This window comes from Heliangelus exortis, chromosome 21 (genome assembly GCF_036169615.1).
Source record: "Heliangelus exortis chromosome 21, bHelExo1.hap1, whole genome shotgun sequence".
Taxonomy (NCBI): Eukaryota; Metazoa; Chordata; class Aves; order Apodiformes; family Trochilidae; genus Heliangelus; species Heliangelus exortis.
This window is the reverse complement of record NC_092442.1, coordinates 6,192,713-6,207,281: the sequence shown is the minus strand read 5'-3', so window position 1 is coordinate 6,207,281 and position 14,569 is coordinate 6,192,713. Positions and strand designations below refer to the sequence as shown.

The 14,569-nt window shown below is 64.6% G+C and overlaps 1 protein-coding gene across 2 annotated transcripts; it reads right to left on the bottom strand.

Moving 5' to 3' along the window:
• Positions 1-60: 60 nt before the first annotated feature.
• HIC1 (HIC ZBTB transcriptional repressor 1) lies at positions 61-4,737 on the bottom strand. 2 transcript variants are annotated; one of them, XM_071765617.1, is made up of 3 exons: positions 4,340-4,737; positions 3,797-3,912; positions 61-3,613 (listed from the first exon to the last, which is right to left on the bottom strand). In XM_071765617.1, exons 1-3 carry the CDS (start codon positions 4,702-4,704, stop codon positions 1,668-1,670), a joined length of 2,427 nt encoding a protein of 808 aa, XP_071621718.1. In that variant the 5' UTR covers positions 4,705-4,737; the 3' UTR covers positions 61-1,667. The 2 variants fall into 2 exon arrangements, with proteins under 2 accessions (XP_071621718.1, XP_071621719.1); XM_071765618.1 differs by lacking the exon at positions 3,797-3,912 and having other exon boundaries at positions 4,340-4,645.
• Positions 4,738-14,569: the final 9,832 nt, after the last annotated feature.

Below are 14,569 nucleotides of genomic sequence, written 5' to 3'. Positions count from 1 at the left end.
CACTCAGTGCCGACCCCCACACCAGCCAGACTCACCCCCAGAAAAGGACACGAGGCCAGGCGTGTTTAATGTCACTTTATTGCTCATTCTGTTTCGACTATAGAAAAAAAATAAAAACAAACAAAACAAAACAACAAAAAGGGCGAGGAGCCCGTGTACAAATCGGACGTGATACAGAGAGGGCCGGGGGCCCCACTGGGCACTGCCAGCTGTGCTTTGGGTGCTGCTGTGGCTCCGAAGGGAGGCTGCTAGCCTGAAGGAACCCCCGGGGACCAGGGAGACACCCGGGCAGCAGCGGCCAGCTCAGGTTAAGGCACAGTGGCTGCGAGGCCGGGGAAAGCCGCTGCTGGCGGCCACCCCGGGGGCCTCGTGTGCAAAGGAAAGGAGGGGCTGCAGGGAGGGGAGAAGCTTCACATTAGCCCCAGGCAGAGGGGTCAGGGCAGAGGCCGGGGGGGGTCCAGGCTGGGGGAGGCTTTGCTCACAGTGAGCAGAGGCAGGAGAGAGATTCGGCAGCGGCAGGGATGCCCCTAGAGGGGGGCTGGGCCCCTAGGGGGGAGCCCAGCCTGGGGCAGCCCCTCCACTTCCCTCGGCTCTAACCCCCCCCCTGGGCGCCCCCGCAGCCCTTGCCCACCTCCCCATAGCTGACAAACCAGACTGCTTTGTCTTTGTCATGAACTCCCTGGGCTGGCCCTACTGCACTGAGGACGGGCATCTTTGGCAAAAAAAAAAAAAAAAAAAAACCCACAAAATTTTTTTTTTTTTTTTTAAATCGAGGCAAGTGGCTGCCTGAGGGCAAAGCCACCATGTCCCTGGGCCTCACCGGACATCCCTGATGGCAAGGTGCCTGCTAGGGCAGGGCCCAGGGGCTCAGTCTGTGACGGGCCCTGCCTCACCCCCCCAGAAATGTGGGGCCAGGAGGTCAGTGCTTGCTCCAGGGAAAGGAGCATCGCAGTTTCCCAGCCCCGACCCTGGCATAGACCTGACCATTGTCCCCTCTCCCTGCACCCGCTGCTCATTTTCCACCGTCCCCTTCCATCAGTCTGTCCCCACTCTCAGCATGTCCCCAGGGGGGACCTGGCTGGCACATACCCCCCCCCAGCCCCGCATGGTCATGCTCCTGCTCAGAACAGATGCAGCACTCCAGCCATGATGGACAAACTACTCACGGCCCTGCAGTGATGGAGGTGGCACAGTCTGGGTCCTGTGGTGGCAGAGCTCATGGCCAGCAGGTCCCACCATGGCGATGGGGCAGCTGTCGAGGGTGTCCCCTCACCTGGGGGGCATTGCTGGGGACAGCCCTGAGGTATGGAGCCGGCTCATGTCCTCCAAAGCCTCAGGGTGCAGCCCAGCCTCACAGCTTGTGCTTCACTCCCGCCCCAATGCCGGGGGCCCAGCATCACCCCATGGCCAGGGGGAAGCCATGCCACGAGGTCAGTCCCTGAATTATCGGCTTCTCTCAGGTGAGACGGGGCACTCACGGCAGGACGTGCCATCCAGCCATCCTAGGGCAGCTCTCACGGGACCTTCCACTATGAGCAAGTTCTCCGAGGCCATCGTCAGCGCCAGGGGATGAGCACCCACTGCCTCTCACCCCCCAACCCCCCAGCTCCACACGGGGCAGCGAGGAGAGCCCAGCGACTCCCCCTCACCCCCCGGCTGGGCCGGTGCTAGGGAGGTGAGTATCGTTCTATGGTCCGGGCGGCCTCGGCATGGAGGTGGGGAGCCTGTGCCAGCACCTCAGCCGCCTTGTCCTGGCTCAGCCCAAGGTGCTCGGCTGTGAACTTGGCCAGAGGGTAGAGGCTCTCCATGGCCTTGGGGTCGCTGAGGAAGTGCGAGGTGTGGGAGAGCAGCTCAGCCGCCTTCTCCTGCTTGAGCCCCAGCTGGTCGGCGGTGAGACGGGCCATGGCGTAGACACTGTCAGGGAAGTCCAGCTTGGCTTTGCCATCGGGGCCGGCTGCGTGCATCTTCATGTGGCTGATGAGGTTGCGCTGCTGGGCGAACTTCCCGCCACACACCTGGCACTCGTAGGGCTTCTCTCCCGAGTGGATGCGCATGTGCTCGGTCAGGCGGTACTGGCGGGTGAAGCGCATCCCGCAGGCATCGCAGGCGAAGGGCTTGAGGCCAAGGTGGCTGCGCATGTGGCGGGTCATGGTGCCACGTTGCGTGAACTTCTTGCCGCAGATGGTGCAGGGGTAAGGGCGAGTCAGCCAGTGCGTCTTCTCGTGCTGCCGCAACGTGGCCGGGTCTTTGTAGGACTTGTCGCAGGAGGAGCAACGGTAGGGCCGCAGGATGTCACCAAGTCCTGGGCCACCTTTGTCCAGGAAGGGCACAGCCTGCTCAGCTGCTGCCTTGTGATAGAGCTCCTCTTCGTTGTGGGCCTCCACATGGGCATTGAGCTGCTCAGAGCTGGGGAAGCCCTTGCCACAGGGGATGCACACGTACAGGTTGTCACCCAGGCTCTCCGGCTCATAGCCCAGGTGGTTGCAGTAGCGGTCCAGCGCATCACCCGGCGAGGGGCCCTCGCTGCTGCCTGTCTCCTCGCTTGTGCTGTTATCGGGCTCCAGGTCGTTGCTCTCCACACTGGGGTAGCGAGGCTGAGGCGCTGCGGGTGGGGACTCGGACTTTTCCTCCCGCTCCAGCTCCTTCTCTGCCTCCCCCTCGTCCAGGTAGGGGCCCAGGGGCTCGTGCTTCATCCAGCGGTACATCAGCTCGCGCCCATCAGCGCGGGGCAGGGGGGGCTCAGGGCAGGGCGGCGTGCTGCGGAAGGGGTCGGGGGCGTGGGGGTGCCCCCCCGGCTCACCACCAGGTGGGGAGTCCTTGTAGGCGGCGGGGTGGCCAGCCAAAAGTCCAGCGCTGATGGGAGGGCTGTCGTGCCGTGGGGGTAGCGAGGGCTCGCGGGGCTCGCCGGGCAGCAGGCGATCGGTGGGCAGGAGCTGGGTGGAAGGGCCAGTGGGGCTCTTTTTGGAGAGGTCAAGGCCGCAGGGCGGTGAGCAGTGGCGCTCAGGGGGGCACAGCCCATGGGGGTGCAGCGGGGCTCCCTGGGTGGCCGAGGCGTACAGCTCCCCACACTGCGTGTTGAGCGGTGTTGAGGGCTCCACAGGTGGCAGGTCCACGGGCCGTGGTGTCCCCGAGTAACAGGCCTGGATGACCGGTGTGGCAGCCCGCAGCCCCCGGCCCAGCTTGTAGGGTGCGTAACCCCCACGCAGGTGACAGTACTTGCCACTGCGTTTCAGTTTCTTCTTGCAAAGGGCCACCAAGCCGGGGATCTGGAGGTAGCTGGCGGCGGCCAGCACAGCACCCAAGCTCTGCTCGCCACCCGGCTCACACTCAGCCAGGCGGCCAGTGTAGATGAAATCAAGGATGAGTCGAAAGATGCCGGGGCTCACCATCTCATGGTCCAGGTTGAGCAGGTTGTCGTGCACCACCAGCGACTTGAGGTAGGCACTGCTGGCCGCCAGGATGTTCTTGTGCGCACGGAAGAGCGCGTTCTGCACCACGATGATCACGTCGCACAGGAAGCCCTTGGTGCGCTGCGTGTTCAGCTGCAGCAGCAGCTGCCGCGAGTGGCTCGGCACCTCCATGGCGTCCAGCATCCCGCTCCTCGCCCGCCGCCCTGCAACACACCGGCCTCGTCAGCCTCGCAACCGGCCCTGGGTGCTCGACCCATACATCGGCGGGGAGCTCAACCCGCACACGTCGGGGGGGGGGAATGTTGGGGCTCAGCCCCGCACGCCACCGTGTCCCGGCCACTCTGCGCAACCGCCTGGTCGGTGCCACCGCTTATAAGGGGACTTACTTCTTGGCGGGCTGGGGGGGCGTGAGGGGGGTGAAAACCCCCAGAGGCTTTTGGAGAAAGTGACATCACCCGCAGCCGCCGCAGCCAATGCCGCGCCCCGGCACCCCCGCGCCCACCTGCTGGGGAAAAGCAGTGGAGGGAAACCGGCCCGGTGCCCCCCACCCGTCCGTCCTCCCGGGGCTGCCGCCCGACGTTACCTGCCGCTGCCGCGGCTCCCCGCGGTGCTTCCCCGCTTCTTATGCTTCCCAGTCCCGGGAGGCGGCCAGCCGTGCCCCCCCGGGCACCTCCCGCCCCCCGTTTCCTCTCCCCCTTCGCCCCCCTCCGCGAGGTGAGCGGGGGGACAGCCGGGGAAATGGGCGGGGGGGGGGGATGCGGGACCTCCCCTCCCCGCCTCCACTCTGGTACCGGTCACCCCCACCCAGGTGGGTAAAGCCAAGCACCCGCGCAGCTGCTTTTTACCTCTTCCCCCCCCCCCCCCCTCTATTTTAAAATTTTCTTACGGTGTCCTGTGTGTCCCCCACCCCTCCACAACCCTTGCTTTACCTGGGCGCCCGGTGGCCTCCGCGAACCAGCCGAGGTCTCGGTGAACTCTCATGGCTCAGCCCCGGGGGGGCCGCCGCCGGTTGCTGTTCCCCTCCACCCTCCTCCTCCGTTGTTGCTGTTGCTCCTCCATACCCCGCGCTCCCGGCCGGTCCCACGGAACGGGAGGAGGAGGAGAAGAAGAAGAAGGAGGAGGAGGAGGAAGAGGAGAAGGTGGTGGTGGAAGAAGTAGCAGCGATTCCTCGGGGTTCCCGACGCCGCCAACTCGGAGGTGAAACCCGGGCTGCGAACTCCCCCTGACCCCGGCCTGAACTCCGAGCAGAGCCGCTGGCTGTTAAAGGGACGGCGGGAGGTTTTCCTCCTCCCATCCCCGGGCGGGGCACCGACAAGCCGGGCCCCCCCCACCTCCCTCTACCTCCTCCTCCTTTTTCTTCTCTCCCCTCCCTCCCCATCCCGGTCTCCTCCTCTTCGCCCAGGCGGTTTTTCCTCCCCCCCCCAGACCGGTCTCGCCCCGACCTCACCGCCCCCTCCGGGGTCTCCATCCTTAGGGAATTGTTTTTAGCCCGGTGACAGCGAGGGGGAGGGATGGTGGCCGGGAGCTCCGGAGCTCCCGCCCCCCCCCCTCTCGCTGTCACCGGACACAATCCGATGTCCCCCCCCTCTAGGTACCGCTCGCAGGGTGCCATCTAGTGGCTCCCGGTACGCTCCACCCCTGCCGGTTACCGGCAGGTGCGCAGTGGGACCCGACGGGGCGGACGGTGGGGAAGGATAAAATAAAATGTCTCGGGGGGCGGGAGGGGGTGTTCTCTGCTAGAGAGCTGTCTTTGCTGCCCCACCCAAGGGGTGGGTGCTGATAGACATAGGGGGGACACTTGTGGGGAGTGGGTGCTTATTTGGGGGCCCTTAAGGATTCAGGTGCTGTGGGGACGGGGCTTGGGGATGGGGGGAGAGGAGGCAGACGGCCCTAATTTGTTGCTGGTGAGGGAGAGCTGAAAGCCGGGGGGGACGGGGGAGGAGGCGGGGGGGCTGGCGCCCAGATGTGTGGCAGCGGCTCGGGGTGGGCCAGGGGTTTGCGGTAGTTTGGGATGAGAAGGAGGGAGGCGGGGGGAGGCAGTGCCACGTTTCTCCTCGCTTCATCCCTCCAGACACACCCCGAGATGGCTGCTGGGCAGGGGTTGCAACCTGGGGTGTCCCCCCCTTGGCATGGGGGAAGCGTCCTCTCGCTTCACACTTTCACTTCTCCTTTCCCACGGCGGCTTCTTGCCGCAAAGCATTATGATGGTCACCTCAGGGACGGCCACTAATCCTGCGGGGGTCCCTTTGGCACGCCCTGACCTGAGCCCTGAATTTGGGAGAAGTTATGGGTGCTGGCAGGGAGGATTCATGGCTGTGCTCTCCTGGCTCAGCATCACTGGGCTGCAGCTCACCCTCAGGTTCCCACTAGATTCAAGGTGCCTCAGCTCTTCACAGAGACACCACCCTGGGGACAGGGACGGGGTGTTGCTGACCATGGGGACCCTGGGGTGGACACAACCTCAGAAGTCCCCATCCTCACCCCCCCTCCCTGGAGAATCATCGGGATCATGGGAGCGGGGAGCAGGCGACGCCTCGTTACAGAGCCGTGGTTTAATTCCAGCTCCCCGGGGAACTAATTCCAAACCCCCTTTTGCCTTGATTTTTTTTTTCTCTCTCCTCTTCAATTAACGGCTGGAAGTGTTTCAGGTTCTGGCAGCGAGTTCTGGACGTCACTGTGAGCGATGGCTCCCGCGGGCTCCGTCCCGGTAATTTATGGGGCTGTGCCGTATAAATCATGGCAGCGAGCGGCTCCCAGACAGCTGCCTCCCCCGGGGCCGCCCGGGACCCCGGGCTGCCCCAGCTACCTGCTGAGTGACGCCGAACCCTCGAGGCAGCGACCGAGGGGAGGGAATGGAAAAACTTTCACCTTTTCCACCCTCATTCGCAGCTCCTCTCCCATTCCTGGCCTCTCGTGGGATGGGTCAGTGCCCGCAGGGGGTTGGGGCAGGTGGAGGGGGAGGTTTGATCTAGTAATATCCAGTTCTGCTTTTTTTTGAGGGACACTGAGGTGATCCCCAGCCCCAGAAGGCCTGACTCAGCTTCTGTGGCCCCCAAAGCCTGCTGGGACTCCCCGGGGACATATTCATCCCTAAGGGACAAGGACAACTGCAGAATCACGGGCAGAGCCAGAGCCGGCGTACAGGAGCGTGCAGGGAAAGGGGCATTTTTGCCTCAATGTGCTGAGCAGATTGGAACCAGCTCTGGTTAAGTCATTGGCTCTGTTGGGAGGTCTGAGCTGGAGCGTCTCCCGCCCGTGCCCCCTCCCCACGATCAATCAAAGTTGCAGCAAATTAGCCCAGATGCTGGGAGATTCGGTTCAAATCCAGCTGTGGTTTGGATCGCGTTTGCATGCCTGGCTTCATGTGGGACCTGGGCTTTTGGACAGGATACAGCCCCCCGGTCTCTGCAGGGCCCTGTTTCCCAGCTCAGCCTCTCCCCAAAGCCCACACACATGTCTTCCATTATGGAGTGTTGGCCAGCCGGGCCGCATCCGGCACCGCCAGGAGCCTGCAGCCCCCGCTGGCAGCTCACACTTCATTTTCCCGGTGGTGCTGGGGTACGGCCCCCCCCCGTTGCTTGCAAGGGGATGCACGTCGCTGGGCTGAGGCCGTGAAACTCGTGACAGCACTGAGCAGCTCCTGGCTGAGTGTGGAGCAGTGCTGCCCACCTCCTGCCCCAGGAGTCAGGCACAGCCATGGGAGTGTCTGTGCACAGCCCTGCCTGCTGCAAAGTGAGTTGGGGGCAGCCACAGGACTATGCCGGGGACTCCCAGGGTGCCTGGTGCCCCTCCTCCCCCACAACATGATGGGACCCCTGCGGGGTGGCAGGAAGGGCAGAGCCACCCCTGGAATGGTGCAACCCCCCCCACCAGTCCATGGCTGCTGCACCGGCTGTGGGGTACAGTTGGGGTAGGTGGCAGGACCCCTTCCTTGTGGGGTGATACTAAGGTGGGTGAGAAACTTCTATGTGGAGTGACTCATGATGGGACAAAGAGACTCCATTCCATGTGGGGTGATGCTAAGGTGGGTGACAGGACCCTTCCCTAGTGAAGTGACACTCAGGTGGCTGCAGGACCCTTCCCTGTGGGGTAATGTTCAGATGGATGATATGAACCTTCCCCACAAGGCAATGTTTCATGTGGCAGTGGGACCTCTTCCTTGTGATGTTCAGGTCCATGAGGGACAGAAACACACAGTAGCTGAGGTTTGGAGGGTCTCAGGAGGTTATCATTCAACCCTTGGTTCAAGCAGGGCCACCTAGAGCCAACTGTCCAGGACATTACCCAGATGCCTTCTGGATATCTCTGAGGATGGAGACTCCAGCACCTCCCTGGGCAGCCTGTGCCAGTACTCCCCTCACAGGGCAGAAGGTGTATCCTGATGGTTGGAGAGAAGTCTTACGGTCCAGTCTGTGTCCATTGCTCCTGCTTCTGGCACAGGGCACCCCTGTCCAAAGTCTGTGCTGCATCCTCTCTGTACCCACACCCCTTCCAAGTATGGATATACTTCCAATACATGGATAAGATCCCACAAGTCTTCTCCAGGCTGAGGAACCCCAATTCTCTCAACTTCTCTGTGCAGGACAAATACTCTAAACCTTAATCTTCTAAGTGCTCCTTCACTGAACTCTCTCCAACATGTCGGTATCACCCTTGTACTGGGGAGCCAGTACTGGACCCAGCATCCCCAAAGTGGCATGTTGCTGCCTCGTGGTCAACTTCGTGTCCACCAGGATCCCTGGGACCTTCTCTGCTGAGCTGTCCTTCTCTGTCCAGCCAGGTGGCTCCCTGGACGTCCAGGTGCCTGAGGTTCCTCCCCAGGGACAGGGCTTTGTGTTTCCCCTAGCTGAGCGTTGTGGGGACCCTGTCAGCTGGAGGGAGCAATGGGACACCCTTCATTGTGGGGTGATGCTCAAACAAGAGCACCCACCCCTGAAAAGTGATGGATACAGAGGGAATAACCCACCTAACCTCTTTTCTTGTGGAGTGTTACCTGATGGGGTGATGGGACCTCTGAAATTTCAGATGACACTTCATGGAGGGCGACAGGCTCAGAGGCAACATCTCCTTCCCTCCTTTTCATCCAACATCTCCTTCCACCCTCCTCATCCAACATCTCCCTCCATCCTACAACGCCTTCCCACCCCCCTCCACCTTTGCAAACCCCACGGATGACCTTACCCCTACGCACACACACACACACACACACACACACACACACACACCCCCACACACACACACCCCTCTCCACTCACCAGTCTACCCCCGCTCCCCCCTCTATTCCCCCTGCGACTGAGACACTGCTGCATCCCACCAAAAAGCCCACGAGATGGCAGCAACGGGCCACACTCCGGCATGTGAACACCGCCCCCCCCCCCCCCCCCCGGCCCTCTTCTCAAATAGCCCCCCGAAGCGGCAGCTTCCCCGTACCCACCCCCGCCGCCCCGGTCCCTCGACGCGCACCGGGGCGGCGGGGGACCGGGGCGGTGGGGGTGGGCAGGAGGGAGCAGTTCCCCCCCGGAGGGGGCGGTGGCGGCGGAGCTGCGCAGCCGGTTGCGGGTGGGCCGGCCCCGGTTGCTGACTAATCCCGGGGCTGAGTCACGGTTGCGGCGGGGAGCGCTGCGGCAGGCACCGACAACCCCCCCCCGCTCCAGCCACACCGGAGAGCCCCGACGGGGCGGGTGCTGGCCTTGCGTGGGGAAAAAGGAGAGGGGGGGTGACACCCCGATGTCCCCAAGGGGGTAGTTTTAAGGGAGTATTTTGGAGGGTGGCAGCACCCTAACCGTTGGTGGATAATTTTTTTGTATGTGTGTAGGGGTTTTTTGGGGGGGGGGCTTATTCCCTGAACCTTTCTGCAGGTGTTTGGGGGTGTGAAGAAGGAGGGGGGAGTTGTGGTATGGGCCCCCCCGCAATAGTAGCGTGCGGCCCTGCGCAGCGGCGGATGCTGCTGTCAATGACAACGCCGCTGTTGCTGTGGCAACCGGTATGATGCTTCGCCAGAGCAGAGTGAGGTCAGAAGGCTCCAGCAGGAATGAGAGAGTGGCGATAAGGATGTATACGTAAGGGGGTGGGGGGGGGGAAGCCCCCCCTCCCCTGTCCCCCTTGACACGGCTCTAAGCCCATGTTAGGGGCTGTCTGGCACTTGGGATTAGGGGGTTAACACATAAAATAATTCACCTGCAAAGTCACAGCTCCATGGTCTTGGGGGGATCCAACCTGTGGGCCACAGGTCCCACTGTGGAGCCAGTAGGGTCATGGCAACGCCGTGCTGCAGTGGGGTGTCCCCATACTCACCCTCTCACACACTGCTTTGTGTTGCCAGATCCCCTGCACAGCACCGGGATGGCACCCATGGGTGCAATGAAGGGACAGGGGTTCATACTAGGGGCAGGTGTGGGGGTGCTGCCCAGGACGTCTCTGTGGGTGGGGGGCACCCCCAGGCAGGTGCCTGGGTGTGGGCAGCCCTGGAGCCCTGTGCAACCCCTTCTCATGACGAGGGGGTTGTCAGCCCCACGGTGACACCACGAGGCCAGGATGGGGACACGCTCTGGCCTAGAGGAGTGATGGGAGAGGGGCAATGGGTGCCCTGGGCGGTCACTTGGGGACTGGGGCGGGGCGTGCCCCACACCACAGTCTTGGGGGTCAGGGACCCTCTGCTCGTACCTCGGTGGATCTGGGGGCAGGTGCAGGAGGGACGCTGGGTGGTGGGTGCTGCTCCTCTGCGCACCCCGAAGAGCCGGGGACCAGGGGGGAGGGGGGAGAGGCGGTGGGAGAGGTGGGGGGGCGGGGTCCCGGTGCAGCCCGGACCCCCTGCCCGACTCCGAGCTGCTTGTCCTCCCCCCGCGCCGATATAAATAGTAGCGTCTTCCCGTTCCCTAAATTTCCTCGCTGACGTAGCGCTCACGTCATTGTGTAGGTTGATGCTTTTCTATGAATGAGCCGAGATCCCCGTTACTACGAGCCCGATCCTATAAAAGCCCCGCGCGCTGCGGACAGCGCAGCACCGACACCGGCGCCGTTCCCCGCCGGCAGCCGCCCAGCCCCAGGCCCGGGCAGGCAGGCACAGGGCCCGCGGGAGGTGAGGCACCGGCGGGGCTGGCCCCCAGGTAAGCAGGGACGGAGCCCGGTGCGGGGGCGGGAGGCGGCAGCGGAAGCCCCGCGGCACCGGGCGCTGCACCTGCCCGCCCCGGCGGAAGACTGGGGGGGGTAGGAGGAGTGGTGGATTTGGATCTGGGGAGCCGAGCGGGGGGGCTCTGCGGCGGGCGGGGGCGGTGCGGTACCGCCTGGCGCAGCCCCACGTGCGGGGCCGAGAGGCGGGAGCGGCGGGGGCGGCGGGGCCGGGGCGCGGCGCCAGCGGGGGCGGTGCGCGGGGGCGTGCGCCGTGCGTGGAGACGCCCCGGGGGGGCGCGCGGCGGGGCCCGGCAGCCCGCACCTTGCGGGGTTGTTTGGTTGGGGAGATTCTGAGGGGGGGAAGAGGTGAGGACAAACGCCCGTGTGTGTCCCGGCTGCGGTGCCACCGGTGCCCGCTGTACCCTTCTCGGAGACTCTTCGGTTCCATCCCCGACGGGACCCGCAGCTCCATCCCGCGGTGTTACCCCCGTACCCCGATGCTCCCTCCCCCTCCCCCCCCTTCTGTGTGCTGCCACCTCATACCAGGAGGAGGGGGGGTCAATCACCTTCATTCCTCCATCCCCCCCGGTGCTGGCACCGGAAGAGAGCGGAGACCCCGTCGAGGAGACCCCGAGTCAGCGCGTCGGCACCTTGGCTCTAGACTGCTTACTGCTGCGTAGGGACAGGACAGTAACAGTCTACAGTCATGGCTACTGAAGCATGACCCACCGCCGGCACCGGCACCGGCACCGGCCCCGCCGCAGCCCCGGGGGGCGAGAGCTGTCCGTGGTGCTGAGCCGTCGGGGAGCGCTCCCAGACGGGGTGGGGGCGGGCGCGGGGGGTGTCCCGGTGCCCTCCTGACCCCTCTCTCTCTTTCCCCCCACGCAGACACCCATGGCGGACGCCCCCCTCTCCCCCAACCCCGCCCCCTCTCCCGCTGCAGCCCAGGTAGGGAGGGGGGGTCGCTACCCCCCCAGCAGAGAGGCGGACACGCGTGGGAGAGCGGGGAATGAGGAGGGGGGGGATGCTAGCGACACCGGGAACCCGCGCTGCGGTGGCGGGGCCGCCTCCTCGCCGCCGCCAAAGCACCGGCTGGCCCCCCACTCCGCCCCCGAAGTGTCCTGTCCCGTCCCCCCCCCCTCCGACGCCGCCCGGGTGACCGTGGCTTTAGATTGTTACTGTGCCGCTGGGGGGGTAACAGTCTACAGCCATGGTCGCCGGGCCCGGCGCACTCGCACCGCGGGCAGCACCGCCCCCACTCCCCGGGGGAACCGGAGGCGGCGGAGGTGGGAGGGGAAGGGGGGGCAGCGGAGGTCCCGTCGATGGCGGCCCGCCTCCCGGGGCAGTAGGAGCTCACATGCAGGGTGCAGCTCGCCGCACATCAACTCTTACTGTTCGGGGGGGCGGGCGCCGAGTGGCTCCTCCTCGGGCAGCGGGAAATGCAGGGACCCCTCTCCTAGTGCCCCCCCGCCCCGCAGCCCCTCACCTGCCCTCCCGGCGGGACACCGGGGCTGCCCCTGCAGGGTTCGTCCCGCCGCATCTGGAATACCGTCGGCAGCCGCGGTCCCGTCCCCCGGTGTCCCCCCACCCCTTCCCGCCCGTCGCCGGTGTGTGCGGCTCGGCGCGGCGAGGGGACGGGGAGTTCATCGGGGCCGTTCCCGGGAGCGGAGCGCGGGGCTGGCGGCGGGGACTGATGGCGGCCCGGCGGGACGGGGCAGGACGGAACCGGGAGGCGGCCGGGGGCGGTCGCAGGTTGCACAACCCGCCCGGCGCGGCCAGGAGATTCCTGAGCAGCGAAGTCAGAGCGGCCCGGCCTGCCCCGGCACCGGGCACCGGGCCCTCGGCAACCGGCAGCGACCGGTGCTGGCCGGGCAGGGCCCCTCCCAGGGGACAGCTGGGACCTAAAACCATGGGGCAGGGGCTGGAAGGGGCGAGGGGGTGACCCGGAGGGGGATTAGAGTGTGTCTAATCCTGTAGAGTGGGTGCTGGGGACAAGGTGGGGGAGAAGGCTTGGGTGGGGTGAGGGTGGCAGTGGCAGGACAGACACACAGCCCCAAACCTGCAGCCCTGGGGGACTCCCATGGGTATCCTTGGGGCACCTAAACCCAAGCAGGGGCTGTGCCAGGCAGGGCCCCCTGCCCACACTGCCCCTCCCCAGGTCAGAGCACCCCTCTTTGGAGCACCCACCCATCAGGGTCCTGCATCCTGTAGCTCAGCCCCTGCTCAGGAAGGCACAGCCACCCCCAGGTCCCCAGGGGCCAGTGGCACCATGGTATGGCAGAGCAGTGGTAGGCAGGGGACATGGCAGGCACAACGTCCCTTCTGCCAGGCCCATTCCCACTTCTCCCATTGCTGCCACTGGTGACAGGCTGTGGACTTTTGGGGCACCCCACCAGCATCCAGGTAAAGCCACAGCTGTACTGGGGACAGCACACCATTGCCACGGTGCCACTGGCCACCAAAAAACACCCTTTCTTCCCCAGGAAAACCCCCTGGCTTGTCCCCCAGGGCTGACAGGGCCATCACAGCCAGACTCAGGACCCTGTGGCTTCCAGGTCCTTCTAGGGCACCCCCAAAGTGAGGGGACCCATCCCACAAACAGCTCCTCAGACTTCTTGCTCCAGCCCTGGGAAGGCTCCGGCTGTGTTGTTGCTGTTGTTGTTTTGAAGGCCAAGTCTCTCCCCCTGACACCCTGGAATTAGTTTTTCTTCCAGAGTCCTTAAAAATATCCTGAGTTTCTGACACCAGGACTGAGCTTCCGAAGGTGCTTCCAAGCCACCGGGCCTGGGGCCAGACATCAGCACCAGGGGACAGAACCCATCCAGCTCCCGTGCTCCTCTGCAGCGCCAAGGTCACAGCAGTGCCAGGGAGGAACACGATGTTGCCACAGCTCAGCCATCACTTGCCATCTCCACTCGCCACACCTGTGCCCTTCCTTGCCCTCTCCACAGTGGGACAGCACAGCCCGAACACCTCCTTACCTTGGCTCCTGGTGGCTTTGGTGACTGTCCCCATGCCAGGAGGGACATGGGAGAAAGGTCTGCCCTGGGGACCTCCAGCAGCTGTGACCCTATGGAGCCCCAGAGCTGGGGGCCAGCGAGGGGCTCCCCCACCTTGGATTTCTCCGTGTGACCTCCAAAACCAGGTTTGGCCGGAGACCCACTGCCAGCTAAGCCAAGGGGCACCACAGGAATTTGGGGTGAGTTTTGGGGCTGGCAGGGGTGCTGCCTGCACCCTTGCTGCCCACACCTCGTGTTGTTGCCATCCGACAGCTCTTGGCCAAGGGGCCCTTTTGTGATTCAGCCGTGTTTACCCCAGCCCGCTGCCTGGCCCGGCGTGGGTTTCCATGGAAAACTTCCATCCAAAACAAGGAGAGAAGGAGCTACAGCAGGAGTGACTCAGCCACAACTGGAAGCTTCTGCGGGTGAAGTGGGAAAGGGGGGGGAAGCTGTTCCCAACAGTTTGGTCCTGCTCCAGCAGCAGGGCCTGGGGATGCCCCCAGCAATTCCCTGCTGGGGCAGGGGGGCTGCAGGACGTGTCCCCTTCCCTCCCCAGCCACTGCCTCAGGTCCTGCTGGTGGGGTCAGGGGAGAAGGAGCAAGGTGAGTGAGGCTCCAACCCTGGTGAGATCCAGGCCTGATGCCCAAGCTCAATGGGATGTGGCTTTTCCCAGCACTGTCCCCAGGCAGGTGGCCACACGGGTGACCCAGGTCACAGGGGAAGGGATGCTGTGGGGTAGCAGTGGGGGTCTGGGGAGAGGCAGAGGTGCTGTGGAGCCATCTCTGGTCCTGTTGTCCCACCCTGGGACACTGGAAGAGGGCTGGGGGACTCTGCCCCACCAGGTTCCCCGCTGAGCCCCAGACCCCCTGCCCGCAGCACAAAGCCCACCCTGCTGAAACTCCCAGGCTCCTGGTGCTGCAGACACCATCAGCTGTCCCCAGGCCACCCCCTGTGTCCTAGGCCAGTGTCATAGCTGTCACCCACCAGCTCCATCCCCCTCCCAGCAGTGCCTGTCACTCCAGGACTGCAACCACCACGTGCTGCTTTGGG